This window comes from Typopeltis vanoorti, chromosome 21, assembly GCF_054136105.1.
Source record: "Typopeltis vanoorti isolate ZY-2024b chromosome 21, IOZ_Tvanoo_1.0, whole genome shotgun sequence".
Lineage (NCBI taxonomy): Eukaryota > Metazoa > Arthropoda > Arachnida > Uropygi > Thelyphonidae > Typopeltis > Typopeltis vanoorti.
In genome coordinates this window covers 29427092-29442521 of record NC_143569.1, presented here as the reverse complement: position 1 = coordinate 29442521, position 15430 = coordinate 29427092, and the positions used below count along the sequence as shown (strand labels likewise).

Sequence of the window (15430 nt, the reverse complement as noted above, 5' to 3'; positions counted from 1 at the left end):
CTTAGGAATGAAAGAAAGAGTGCTGTAAAAGGAGTTAGAGATGATAAAAGTGACTTGAAAATGGTAGAAAAAGATATCCTTGAAGTATGGAGTAATTACTTTGAAAAACTGCTAAATGAAACAAGCAGTGATGACAGCACAGTGGTAAGAAACACTGCTCAGGCATGCCGTCAGGAATACATATCCATACTTGAAGTAGAAAAATCCATCAAAATCTTGAAATGTGGAAAGGCAGCAGGAGTAGATGATATTCGACCAGAAATGCTGAACCATGGTGGTATAAGAGTCTTACAGTGGCTGCACTGCATAGTTCAGAAAGCCTGGACAGAGGGACGAATTCCCGATGATTGGAGTAGAGCTCTCATAGTACCCATATATAAAAAGGGAAATAAAACTGAATGTGAGAATTACAGAGGTATTTCCCTACTGAGTGTTCCTGGCAAGATCTATGCAAGTATACTTGAGAAACGGTTGAGAAGAATTGTGGAAGAAAAGCTTGGTGAAGAACAAGCTGGATTCAGGCCAAATAGAGGCTGTCAGGATCAGATCTTCACTTTACGACAAATAGTGGAGAAATCATGGGAATATAACAGAGATCTGTATTTAAGTTTTGTCGATTTGGAAAAGGCATATGACAAGGTGCCAAGAGAGAAGCTATTCAATACGCTACAGTTATATGGTGTCAATGGGACATTATATCAAGCAATACTTAGTCTTTATTTGAGTTGTAAGTCAGCAGTTAGAATTGAAGGAAGTACAGGAAGATGGTTTAATGTTAAATCTGGTGTGAGAAAAGGATGTACATTATCTCCTCTGTTATTCATTATCTATATGGATCACATTATGAAGGAAAGTGGTATTAAACATGATATCAAAATTGGAGATGTTAATGTCAGCTCTTTGCTTTATGCAGATGATGTTATGCTTCTAAATAAATCCACTACAAGTGTGCAAGATTCTCTGACTAAATTGAATAGCTGTTGTAATAGATATGGTATGAAGGTCAGCAATAAAAAGACAAAGACAATGAAAATAGGCAGAATCATTGAAAATGTCAACTGTGTTGTAAATGGAGAACCTGTGGAACAAGTGAAACATTTCAGCTACTTAGGAATGATTTTTAGTGAAGATGGTAAATTAAATATAGAAATAGACAACAGAATCAGCAAAGCTGGTATGGTAGGAAGTCAACTGAATAAATTCATATGGAATAAGAGAGAAATTAGTCGGAACACTAAATTAATGTATACAAGACAGTGTTCAAACTAGTTTTAACTTATGGATCTGAGAGCTGGGTCAGAAGTAAAACACTTGACCAAAGACTAGAGACCGCAGATATGAGAGTCCTGAGAAAGATTATAGGTGTGAACAGATGGTATCAATGGCAATATCATATTGCCATTGATGCCAATATGATATTGCCATTATAAAATGAGGATATTAGGAAAAAACTTCACATTGTCAACATCCAGGAATGCATTAACAGAGCTAATCTCAGGTGGTATGGTCACTTAAACAGAATGGGCAAAGAAAGATTAGCAAAACAAGTGTTCTCTGCCAGGTTGGCAGTAAAACGACCCAGAGGAAAACCAAGATATAGGTGGATTGATACGGTACAAAGTGCCTTAGACGATAGAAATATAAGATCTGATAATGTTGGAGTCTTGACAAGTAACAGACTGATTTGGAGGAAAATTGTAGATAGGAAGTTAGTAATGATGTAATTTTTTTCATATAGTACTATCATATCCTGTACACCCCCTTGAGGGTACATGGCAGGAATTTGATGGTGATGATGATTGGTGAATATGAGATTGGTTTATAAACTATTGGCATGGATAAGAGGATGGTGACTGACATATCAAAAAGTGGTATATGAGAGGGGGAATGAATCCGTAAGATTCAAGGTAACCAGTGGTGTGCTTCAAGTCCTTGGTTCACTGTTATTCAATTTGTACAATTAATGACATTGGAAAGGATTTGATATTTGACATGCAGCTCTCTTTGCTGATGATGCAAAGATAGATATGGTAATCAGGAGTGCTGTTGATATGCAGTATTTCCAGAATGATTTGAATAGGCTGGAATTGTCGGCATGTGAAAATGGCTGTCATTTCAATGTTAATAAATGTAAAGTCATGCACTTTGGTGTGATCATATATCCAATGTTGTATATATTGGTGGGATTATGCTTGAAGTAATTGATGAGGTTGGGGATCTTGGAGTTTTAGTAGACAGGAAATTAAAGTTCAAGAGTCATATAGCAAAAATTGTAAATACAACTCAGACAATGATGGCAATGCTGAAATGAACCTTGATATGTAAAGATAATGAAGTCATTTTGCCTCTTTACAAGGCCTTGATAAGACCTCACTTGGACTACTGCACGAAGGTCTGGTCTCCTGGTTTCCATAGTGATGATTCTGATACAGTGGAGAGAGTGCAAAGTAGAGTGTCATAATATCAGGATCATGGAATACAGATTATGAAGACAGAGCAAGAATTTATTATAAAATATTAATACCAGAAACACTTACATTTAATATTTTTATTATAAAATTTTCGGCTAAGTTTTATAGCTACTGTCAGTAGTTATAGTCAAACTCAAAAAAGAACAATTTACTTGATAACACGTGATATTATGTGCAATATCAGCTGTAGTAGAATAGCTCCATCTGCATTCATAGATATTCAAAATAAATTACAATAAGTTGATTTATTTTTAAATTATAAAAACATTTAATTACAATTTTGGAACATCATTAGAAAAAAGTAATTCTAGCTTACAGGTGAGGTGATAATAAAAAATAAAATAAAAAAGTAATAATAATAATAATTTCACCAACCTCCTCCCTGAGTTTTGGCAGCAACAACATCACTTGGTTTTCCTTTTCCTACAGTATTAAAGGCTACAATATAGAACTGATAATGTGAACCACAATATAGATCATGGAATGTATAAGTATTCTGGTGAGCTGCAACTTGCCTGTCTTCCCAGGTTCCATACTGTTTCTTGTAGTATAGAAAGTAACCTAAAACAGAAATACAAAGAAAGCAAAATTTTAGTTTATAAACATATTCTTAGATAAATAAGGAAAGAGTCATGAAATTAAAAACTACTGCCTGACTAAACCAGAGATTGCCAATTATTTTTCTTAAAGCTCTCTTGTTTTTTAAACCAGGACAGGTTACATGGACCATGCCATATTCAAATCCAATTCAACAAATAAATACAATCTGTAATATAAATTTAGACTTTATAAATAAGTATTATTATTATTAAGAGACACCTCCAGGGAGTCAGAGACTCATCGAGGGAGGCCACATACTACACACACCAGCTATCATACTTATTCTTGAATTCATTCACACTGCTTGCACTCACAACATCCAATGGCAATCCATTCCAATCACGCACCACCCTCTAAGAGAAAAATCTAGCCCTCACCCCCTTCTTGTGAGGGCTAGATTTTTCTTGGTGGCATTCATTCTCAGCTTCCAAGGATGCTCTCTTGTTCTTTCCCCACCCTCCATAAATTGAAAAATTCCATCAAATGAAATCCTGTATGATCCTTTCAGAAGTTTGTAAGTCTCAATCATGATAATTAAATACTTAAGGAATTGACAGCGTATACTAGAAATATAAATTAAATCAACTTTAATATATACTTTCCAATATTTCGGAAATGTTACGTTGCCATCTTCATGAGAACTTAAGATAAAGACACGTGCATGCAAATACTACATAACAGCAAATGAGAAATGAAGCGAGGAAGCTACCGTTTTTCTAAAGTCCTGATGGTGCCCCCCCCTGGTAGGCTATATTCAGTGTTATATATAGGCTATATTCATAGGGCATTAATAGGTGTTCTTGGCCTTTGGGCTGAAGTTCTTCTGATGTATGTTTCCCAAATTTGGGACAGTCTCATGCATCCAAATTTGTTGAGGTTTGGCATGTTCCTAAGGGCTGAGGCTGATTCCATGAATAGTTTTTCACATTTGAACTTGCTGCAGTGTATTACTGTGGATTTATTCCACCTTATTCTGTGGTGAGTATCCAGAGCATGGTCTGCAAGCCCAGAGTGGCTGTAATGGTGAAATCGGATGTAGTCCTTGTGTTCTGAGATTCTGATATTTGCTGTCTGGCCAAAGTAGGACAATTTACAGCTGCAAGGGACATAGTATACACCAGGTAGGTCTAGAGGAAGTGGTTGGTCTTTAGTGGAGCTGATAAGGAATGCCAATTTTCTATATGGTCTGTAACAAGATGTCAAATCATGTTTTTTTTAGAATTTTGTTGATTTTTTCCGTGCCTCGGATGTAGGGAATGGTGATAGATTTAGAGTAATCTTTTTTGTGAAGGGAGGAGGTGGGTTGTGGATAACTGGTTTTAGTATTTTTTGGATTTTTTTTTTTTTTTTTTTTTTTTTTGGGGGGGGGGTAACCATTGGCTGAGAAAGTGTTAAGGATGTGATTTAGTTCAGTGGTTAGGGCTTTGTCATTTGAACAGATTAGTTTAGCCCTGTTGAATAGTGTTTTAATAATTCCATATTGTCGTGTGTGTATGGGGGGGAATTGTTGGTGAATGTGTCTGCCTGTATGGGTGAGTTTTCTATAAACTGAGAAAACCAAGGTTCCATCAGTTGGTGAGTTGTCTAGGAAGGGGAGGCTATTGTTTTCCTCTTTTTCCAGGGTGAACTTGATTCTAGGGTGTTGGTTGTTTAAGTGTGTTAAGAAGGAGAGGAGTGTATTCGGGCCATGTGGCCAAATAGCAAACACATCATCAACATAGCGAAGCCGTATGGGTAGGTTTTTGTGGGGCAGAGTTTAAGGCTTTCAAAAGTCTGCATAAAGAAGTTGGCCAAGGGTGGGGAAAGTGGTTTAACCCATGGCTGTCCCCCTCTATCTGTTTGTAGAATTTTTCTTGCCAAACAAAATAGCCTGAGTTCATTGTGAACTGAAATAGGGCTAAGATATCGGGAGCAAATTTAGCCTGGATTAGCTCTAAAGTTTCTTTGAGGAGGACATTTGTGAATAAGGAGGAGATGTCAAAACTGACCATTATGTCATTATGTTGGAGTGTAAGGTTTTCTATACTGGCTTTGAAGTGGGCTGAGTTTTTTATGTGTGATGGTGTGTTGCCAGTATAGTGTGAGAGCACTTTGGCTAAATATTAGCAGGTTTGTAAGTGGGGGAATCAATGCCATACACTATGCGATGTAATGGTACATTTTCTTTATGTATTTTTGGGAGCCCATATATACAGGGGGATCTAAAGTTATATGGTTTTAGTCTGTTAATAATCTCCACAGGCCAAGAAGTGACCTTCTTAAGGAGCCTATGGACTTTTCTATTTTGAAAGTTGGTGAGTCGGTGGGATTGTATTCAATCGGGAGGTGAGTAGCTCGATCTAATAGTAAAGCATTAACTTACCTGTGTAGTCAGTATGATTGAGTATCACAGTGGCGTTCCCCATATCTGCTTTGGTGATAACTATTTCTTTGTTTTTCTTCATTTCCTGTAGAGACTTGTATTCACTATTGGATATGTTGGTTTTTGGTGGTCTTGCTTTTGTGAGAACACAGGCTACATCCAATCTGATATCATTGACGATGTGGTTTGGAAGGTGGCAAATCCTGTGTTCAATCTGGATCATTAATTCCTTGGCCGGTAATTTCCTAGGAGCAATGGCGAAGTTGTGACCACGTGACAGAGCGTTGACTGCTTCAGGCTTCAAGATAACAGAAGAAAGATTAACTACAGTGTTGGTTTGGATGTCGAGTTCTTTTTTAATTTATCAAACTTGTTGATATGTCTACTCCGTATTTTTTCGAATTCTTTATTTGCTGCAGTGCACAAGCTGCCATGTAGAATTGACCAAAGTTGATGATTTAGCGTATTAGAAAGCTCTTTCTCTAGCGCTAAAATAGCTCTGTTTATTGTCAGCTAGGGAACCACATATAGCGTTAATTTGCTCCCGTAGCAAAGCCTGGCTCGAGCGGTTATAGATACAGAGAGCTTTCTGTGAAAAGAAACGGTGCTTAAATTTTACACAATTTGGGATTACCTGATTATCCCAGCAGCGTTTTAGGAAGGTCAGACGATTCAGTTGTCTAGATAACTTCAGCTTTAGTTTGCTGTAATGCGGACCTTGCATGCGATGGAATCTCCGTGGATGATAGTAATTCTTGTAGAAAGGCTTATACGCCAGTTAAACATGATAATTAAATACTTAAGGAATTGACAGCGCACACTATAAATATAAATTAAACAACTTTAATATTTCCTATTTAACATTCCCATGAAGATGGCAACATGATGTTGCCGAAATATTGGAAAGTATATATTAAAGTTGATTTAATTTATATTTCTAGTATATGCTGTCAATCATATCACTCCTCTTTCTCCTGTTTACTAGAGTGTCTACAGTCTACAAATTCTCAATGTGTCTTCATAATCAGTATTCCATAATCCTGATATCATTTTTAACACTCTCCTTTGTACCCTCTCCAATATATCAGAATCACAACGGAAACCAGGAGACCAGACCTGCGCACATTAGTCCAAGTGAGGTCTTATCAAGGGCTTGTAAAGAGGCAAAATAACATCCTTATCTTTACATATGAATGCATTTGCAATCTTTACCACATGATCACTGAACTTCAACTTCCTATCTAACATCCCAAGATTCCTAGCCTCATTAGTTTCTTCTAGTCTAATCCCATCAATATATTATGACATTGGATATCTAATCACGCCAAAGTGAATGCCTTTACATTTACTGACATCCATTTTCTCATGCCCACCATTCCAGCCTGTTCAAATCATTCTGCAAATACTGCATATCAGCAGCATTCCTGATTACCCTACCTATCTTTGCATCATCAGCAATTAGCTGTGTGTTCCTTGTCAAATCCTTCCCACTGATACTGGGAAGGATTTGACAGTTTGAATAATGGTGTACCACAAGCATTATTCAAACTGTCAAATCCTTCCCAATTTAAGGTTTAAGGTAACAAGTGATGTCCTTGTGGTACACCACTTATTACCTTAAACCTTGCAGACTCAGATCCCCCCATATACCACTTTTTGATATCTGTCAGTCAGTCATCCTCTTATCCATGCTAATATTGTATAACCCAAACCCATTTTCTCCAATTTAGGCAAAAGTCTGCCATGCTGTATTCTGTCAAAAGCCTTAGCAAAATATTATTATTATTACATATCACCTCCAGGGAGTCCAAAGACCCATCGAGGGAGGGTACCTACTCTACAATCTCCGTCTCCCCCACTCCACCAGCCGCAACTACCTTCATCATCTACACCAACGGCATTTACCGCGACCACCACTAGTATTTTCACAAACAAACATCCATGCCCACGGCGGGATTCGAACCCTCAGCCTTTTGGCTGGAGAGAGGATACGCTAACCATTCGGCCAACCAAAATCCAAAAGTATCATGGTGTATCCATTCCCCTTGTCTAGTTCAATGGTAACATTGTTATAGAATGTGAGTAAGTTGCTAAAACATGACATTCCCTTAGTGAACCCATGTTCATTGCAAACTAGAGATTCACTGTCAATCCATTTCTGAATGTAAGCCCTAACCAATTTTTCCAAAATCTTCACTGCCATTCCTGAGATACTAATTGGTCGATAGTTGGATACATCAGTCTTTGCACCACCCTTGTGCAATGGAATTACCATACATTCCTTCCATTTCTGTGGAATCTTCCCTACTCTGAGACTTGTATTAAACAGCCTGGTCAATGGAATGGCCAGTTATTCCATCAGTCCCTATTGCTGAATTCTTATTCAATTTTTGCAACAGCTCGATATCTCAGCCTCACACACACCTGCGTTTCTTCATCTAGTGAAGAGGTAACAGTGAGCTCAATGTTGCATTCACCAAGTTGATAGCTTTTAACAAAATGGGCACTCATTAACTGAACAACATCTTCTGCATCCGTAATCCTCACGCTATCTGGGTTTAGAAGAGTTATCCTTTCGTATTCATTCTTTCTTTTACTTGCAGCATATCAATAGAATTCTTGTGGGTTGTCTATAGCACGCAGAGCCAGTTTCTTTTCATACTCAGACTTTGCTTTCCATACTTTCAGCAGCAAAGGTTGGTTGGTTAACTGGTATAGCCTCTGGTACTAATGGCTCATGCAAAAAGTTAAGCAAGTTTGAGCACTGTTAGTAGTTGGAAGGGAACTACCATTCGATGCTGTTGGCACGCTCTCCCTCAATGAGTCTTTGGATTCGCTGGAGGTGTCAAATAATAATAATAAATAATAATACAGCTGTTGTGACTATTCTAGCCTGCTGCTTATAACGTTCATAACAGATGTCATCCTTATGCAAACGGTATTCCTTCCACATCGTTTTTTCTTATGAATCTCTTGCTTAATAAGATTACACATCCATTTGACTCCTACTCTATTTATTCTTCGAACTCTCGGGACATATTCTAATATCACATCATTTAAGTGTTGTTTCAATGCTTCCCATGCACTGTCGATATTCCATCCAACCAGCAACCGATCCCATTCCAATGAACTCAATATACTCCTCAGTTGGTCATAATTTCCTGCTTTGTAGTTCAGCATGTAACCTTTCCTGAATGGAACATTTATAAACTTAGTCACTTCCCAAGTGAGTACCACATGATCACTGTCACCAACTGGAGGCAGAATAGTTATGTCTTTAACTGAAATGCCCTCTGACACTATAATCAAACCTAACACTCTTTGCCCTCAAGTTCCTTCTGTCATATGCTGCTTGAGGAAGTTGTCCCACAACAGCTCAATAAATGCATTTTCATTCTTCACATGAGATTCTACTGCTACCCAATCAATATTTGGATAATTAAAGTCTCCCATTATGATTACTCTTTTCGTGCTCATCTTTTGTATTCGGTGATGCATTTCTTCATCACTAGCAACCGATCCACCAGGTCTGTTACAACACCCCACTATGTAATTGATCTTGTTAGATTCCACCTCATACCAGATGGCTTCAAACTCAGTGCCACATGAAATATTATTATTAGTAGTAGTACTACAATCATGGGTCTTAACTTTAACTGGATTCAAGTCATCCGATATCATTAGCAGCACATCCCGCTCCTCTCCTATCCACTCTATCCTTCCTAAAAATACTCCTATGACACTTGATACCAGTTAATAGGTCTGATTCTGATAGCCAGGTCTCACTAATACTACAATTTAAGGTCGCAACATATTAACTAAGGCAACAAACTCTATCCCTTTGTTTCTGATACTCCTAGCATTCATGTACAGACATAATAATCTACCTGTTTCTTCTTTTGTATTGTCTTGTCTGCAGTCTGACTGACACAGTTGGACATAATAATATTATGTTATTTAGTTTTAGTTACACTGTCACCAGATACAAGCTGAATGGTCTTTTAATCTATATATACATTTGCACCATTGATTGTTGATTTGGAATTACAATCGAGGCAGCTAAGGCTCAAATGCCAGTGTCTTATGCCAGTTAACTGTGTGTACATGTGTGTTCACCTGGTCCATTTTCCTGTATTATGGGATAAAAAACCTGAGTTTCTGGGAGTGAAAAATCCTGCTACCTCCATATGAAACTGGCTCACTTGCCATCACATGAAAAGCCTGTATAACAAAGGTTCATAATCCAGATGGGATTTGAACCTGATTTTTTTCTAACCAAAGTGCATCATCTGTATACCACCTGAATGATGGCAGTTCTGTACCACTGGTGATAATTATACTATAGTTGAAATATAAACAAAGCGGTCACATTAAATAAGCAAACAAAAATTTTTTATTAATATCCCACTGTGGAAAAAGAGTACCAAAGCTTTTTTTTTAATAATGTTCCATGTGGTAAGAATATTTTTTTATCTTTGGTTTGGTGTTAAATTTTCTTTTTTTAAATCTTGTAAAATGTGCACTTTAATGATTGTGAAGACTACGAGGACATTATGTGAACAATCTACATTATGTTGCCAAAAGTGTCTGGACAGCAATTGTTTGTATTTTTCATTACTACAGTGTTGCTGTCAATATGAGGTAGGGCATCCTTTTACTACTATTACAGCAATTACCCGTTGGGATAGGTGCTCCAGTAAGTTCTGGTAAACTACTGCTGGAATTTTTTTCCATTCCTCCTGTAGTATGGCAAACAGCTGATTAGTGTTAGGCGAGTAGGTCTGGCATGCAACCTTTGCTCCAGTTCATCCTAAAGATGTTAAATAGGATTGAGGGTTGATGTTAAATAGGACTGGTGTGTTATTGTGCTGATATAATACAGGACCTATTCCAAACTGTTGCTACATTGTCCAAAATGTTATGAGGCATCAGCATTTAAAGATCTGGATGCAGAAAGCAATGGGCTCAGTCCAAACTAGGAAAAACAGTCCCAGACCATTATGTTACTGCCTCCAAATTTTACGGTCAATACAAGACATTCCTGTAAGTATCATTCACCAGATCCAGACACGTCTAATCTATTGTCAGAGGACTCTCTTCCATTGATCCACAGTCCAATGACAGTGTTGTCTGCAGCATTCCAGATGATGCTAAGCATTTTCAGGTGTAATCAAGGGCTTGTGAGCCACAGCACAACCATGAAACCCAAGGGCAAACACCTCCCGATGAATAGTTCTGTCATTGGTATTCATTCCAGAGCTCATTCGGAAGCCATTTGTGGTGGCTGTTAAGGCTGGCTGACAATTGACTGTGACAACACACTTGTGAGTTTGCCAGTTGTGATTTGTCAGTTTCTTGAGCCAGAAGTTTGGAGGAAGGGATTGATGGTTCCATCATATTTCAACTTCATGATAACCTCACTGAGAGTAGACTGGGGTATGTGCATTATGGTAGAAATTTCTCAGACTGAATGACTAAACTTGTGGGCTCTGACTAGCATACCATGTTTAAATGGACTCGAAGCTTTTTGTCCACTCATCCTGATGGCAAAGAATTTCTATAGTGCTAATGCTCACATGTCTATGCTTATATAGCATTGTGGAACATGTATCTGCATCATACGAGTAAAATAATGTAGGGCTATGGGGGTGTCCTGAAACTTTTGGCAATATAGTGCACTTTGTATCCATATGTTAGTTAACAAACAAAATAGCAGATCCTAAGGATTAAAAACATAATAGGAGATTAGCAAGATAAAAAGTTTAACCCTTTCCCAACAATGACCCAATGTTGGTATCACTGAAAACCTAGATATTAAATTTTTTGCTTAGAAGGACCGTACTCCAAAATATTTATCAGAGCATTCTTACCCATATGCATATACTTTTTGATGTGAATATATAATTTTTTTTTATCAAACATTTTGAAGCTTTTAGATGTTATTTGTTTTACATAGGAAAGTTTGCAGTAAAATCAATAGTAAGGTGGAACGAAAAGAAGAAAAGTTTCAATTATTAGGGTATTTAGGACAGCCAACCAAACTGTATTCTCTATTGGCTTAAACCATAAATGCATATAATGGTACAACATGATGAAATTTCCTACTGGCTGGGACTGCCTGATTAAACAAGGGGTCCTGCCATTTTTGTCAGAAACCAGGGTAAACAGTGAAAGTCACCAAGTGGGACAAGCTCCAATGAAAATGTCTCTTATAAAATGATGTCTTGATGTCGCTTATAAAAGAAACATCAAGAAAAAGAAGAAAAAGAAAGCCAATGTCAGAAGAACTGAAGATAGGAATATCAATATAAGGAGTATTAATGGAAAGGAAATCAAACTTACTGAAGAATTGGAAAAGTATCACGTGGACATAATTGACATTTCTGAGACAAAGAAAACAAATACAGGTGAAATATTACTAAATATCTCATGTATTTAGTATTGGATGTTATTTTCAGATAATAACGATCAAAGAAAGGAAGAAGTAGTGATAGCATTCAACACCAAACATGAAGATAAACTTCTTGATTAGAAAGCAGTTTCAAATAGAGTTATGTGGACAAACTTCAATATGGGGGAAATGGACAACAAAAATGATTTAAGCACATGGTCCCACAGAAGGTTCTTCTAGGGAAGAGGTAGAGGAGTTTCTTGAGTCATTAGAATGAGCAGCTGACATAAAGAAAATGGAAATAGTGGTCCTTGAAGATCTGAACAGTAGAGTAGGAAATGAATACCACCAGTCACATAGGAATGTTTTGAAAAAATGTGGAGAAAAGGGCAAAGCTAATAATAATGGTAAGTATTCCATGGATTTCTGTGCAGGACACAGATTAGTCATTACTGACACCATGTTCCAGCATAAAGATGTTAACAAGTTCATGTGGAGAAAAGCCTCATTGACTATATCATTATTAATAGTGATATCTTCATGATGGTTCAGATACAAGGTGTGGCTATTAAATAACGAGACAAGGTGCATTATGAATAGTGTACTCATAGCAGTGGGATGCACTTGCACCATGAATGACCTTGAATCTTCTAGAAGCAGTTGAGATAAAATTGTTCGCTGTCACTCGTGGTTAGTCTGTAAGCACTTATAAAAGAAACGTGTGAAGTCACTTTGCTGGAAACAAATTTGCACTGATATCATGGAATGGTTGACAGTGGAGCTGGATTTGCAGGAGAAGATCATCACATGTGATGAGACATGGATTTTCCAGTACGATCCAAAAACAAAGAGACAATAGATGCACTGGAAAACTCCCACATCACAGAGAATGAAAAAAAAAAAGGCAAGAATGAGCAAGTCAAAACTGAAGGCAATGGCTGATCGTTTTTTTTTTTTTTATATATATCAATGGTGTGGTAATGGTTGAATGGGTACTAGAGGGTCTGACACTTTAACCAACATTATTACCTTGAGGTTCTGGCCAAGCTGAGAGAACAAGTTCAGAAGAGACCCGATCTGTGAAAGAATAATGCTTGGATTCTATAACAGGACAATGCTCCAGCCCATAGTGTACTGTCTGTAAAGCAGTATCTGGCTGATAAGAAGATCCCAGTGTTGGACTATTCACCTTACTTGCTGGACTTAGCTCCATGCTACTTTTACCATTGTCCAAAGTTGAAATCTGCATCAAAGGGCATCCATTTTCAGTCAGTGGATGAGGTAAAGGAGAAAACAGTAGCACTACTGAAGCAAATAACACACCTGATGATTTTCAGCACTGCTTTGAACAATGGAAAATTCATATTCAACAGTGTAATTACAATTAAGTTGTACAATTGTAATCATAAACCACATTTTTGCAACCAGTCTCGTTATTTAATGGCCACACCTCATACAAGAATGTACAGAGGTGCCCTTTGATGCAGATTTCAATTTTGGACAAAGGTAAAAGTCGCATGGAACTAAGTCCAGCGAGTAAGATAGATAGTCCAACACTTGGATTTTCTTATCAGCCAGATACTGCTTTACAGACAGTGCACTATGGACTGGAGCGTTGTCCTGATATAGAATCCAAGCATTATTCTTCTACAGATCAGGTCTCTTCTTCTGCACTCGTTCTGGAAATGACCATTACTTAATGCTAAGCAGGATAAAAATAAAAATGTAATATCCTGCTTAATGCTAAGCAGGATATTACATTGAAAAGAACAGTATCTAAGTAAGTTTTAAAAAGAATTAAAGTTGAACAGCTTTTACACGTAAAGTGTAGACTTGACTATACAAACATTATTAAAGAAAATTTGCAGACGTTTGAAAACAAGAACCAAACATTGGAGTTCTCAGTGGCAAACTCTGAAGAAGACATTGATGGATTCAGCTAGGGAGGCATGTGGTGAAGTTGCCTGTAAGGATAGAAAAATAAGAATCCCCAAAGGTGGGCACTAGAAGTTAAAGAAACAGTTCTGTAAAAGAAGAAAGCATACCAAAAGTTCCTAGCAAATAAGTTCATTTTTTCAATTTACAACAAATAGTTGAGAAAGCATGTGAATATGACAAGGATCTGTACTTGAGTTTTATAGATTTGGAGAAGGCATATGATAAGGTGCCTATAGAAAAGCTTTTCAAAATGCTGCAATTATATGGGGTAAATGAAACATTATACAGAACAGTACAAAGTCTATATTTTAGTTGTAAGTCAGTTGTTAAAATTATTGAAGGAATATAGGAAGATGGTTTCATGTAAAATCAGAGGTGTGACAAGGATGCACATTATCTCCACCCTGATTCATCATCTATATGGCTCGCATTATGAAAGAAAGTGGTATTAGAACTGGTATTAGCATTGGAGGTATTATGCAGATGATGTTCTATTTCTAAACCCAGTCTCCAGGATTCTCTAACTAAACTAAATAACAGGTGTAACAAATTTGGCATGAAAATCAGCAATAAAAAGACAAAAACTATGAAAATAGGCAGAAACATTGAAGACATGGATGGAAAAATCTATAGAACAAGTAAAATATTTCAGTTATTTAGACAGTTTTTAGTGAAGATGACAGGTTTATTCTGGAAATAGACAACAGAATAAGCAAAGTAGTATGGTCGGTGGCCAGCTAAACAAATTCACATGGAACAAGAAAGAAATTAGCTGAAACACCAAACTATCAGTGTACAAGACAATGTTGAAACCAGTTTTAATTTAGGGATCTGAGAGTTGAAAAAAGCACTTGATCAAAGACTAGACAACACAGATATGAGAATTCTGAGAAAAATGAGAGGTGTGAACAGATAATATAAATGGCAGATTATTATTAAAAATGAATATATTAGAAAGGAACTTGATATTATTAACATTTAAGAATGCATGAGCAGCACCAATCTAAGGTGGTATGGCCACGTAAATAGAATGGGTGAGGAAAGGTTAGCAAAACAGTGTTTGATGCCAAGATAGTAGGAAAGAGACACAGAGGAAGACCAAGGTCTAGGTCGACTGATTCAGTTAGAAGTGTCTTAGAAGCATGAAATGTTAGATATGACAATATTGGAATGCTGACAACTAATAGCCTAATTTGGAGAAAAATTGTTGGATAGGAGATTAATAATAATGTAAATGTAATCATGTAGTGTTGTTATAGTTGCCTGAATACTCCCTGAGTGTTCAGGAAATAGATGATGATGGAGAGTTTATTTTTGAAGTTTTCAGAATTTAATATATTTTTAAGTATATCTTGTCTGTGTGTACTGCACTGCAACTTTCAATAATGGCAGGAACCATACATCAATTAGCTTATATGTTATCACCCATATCGCCAGCATTTAAGGACGACATTCCGCATAGTATTCAACAAGAATTTGTAACATATTGTGCCTGTGGCATGCTTGCATCTTGGCAATTAAAAATATGGCAGGAAAGAGATGGAGGAGTGCATGTCTATATAAAATAAAGACAATGAGAATTGCTGTGATACTAATATCAGTATCCCTGGTTTCAGTAGAGGCAGTAACCGTATGTCAGAAACAGAAGTGCTGGCAGAGATACAAGTA

At 37.0% G+C, this 15430-nt stretch overlaps 1 protein-coding gene across 7 annotated transcripts in view; it reads right to left on the bottom strand.

Annotated features, from left to right (window-relative positions):
• LOC150094689 (cell adhesion molecule Dscam1-like) overlaps positions 1-15430 on the bottom strand; it is a 772561-nt gene that overhangs the window by 156596 nt on the left and 600535 nt on the right. For all 7 annotated transcript variants that reach the window (XM_090411389.1, XM_090411386.1, XM_090411388.1 and 4 more), the window contains one exon: positions 2847-3032. In XM_090411389.1, coding sequence (XP_090267515.1) covers positions 2847-3032 — 186 coding nt within the window. The remainder of the gene's footprint in view (positions 1-2846; positions 3033-15430) is intronic.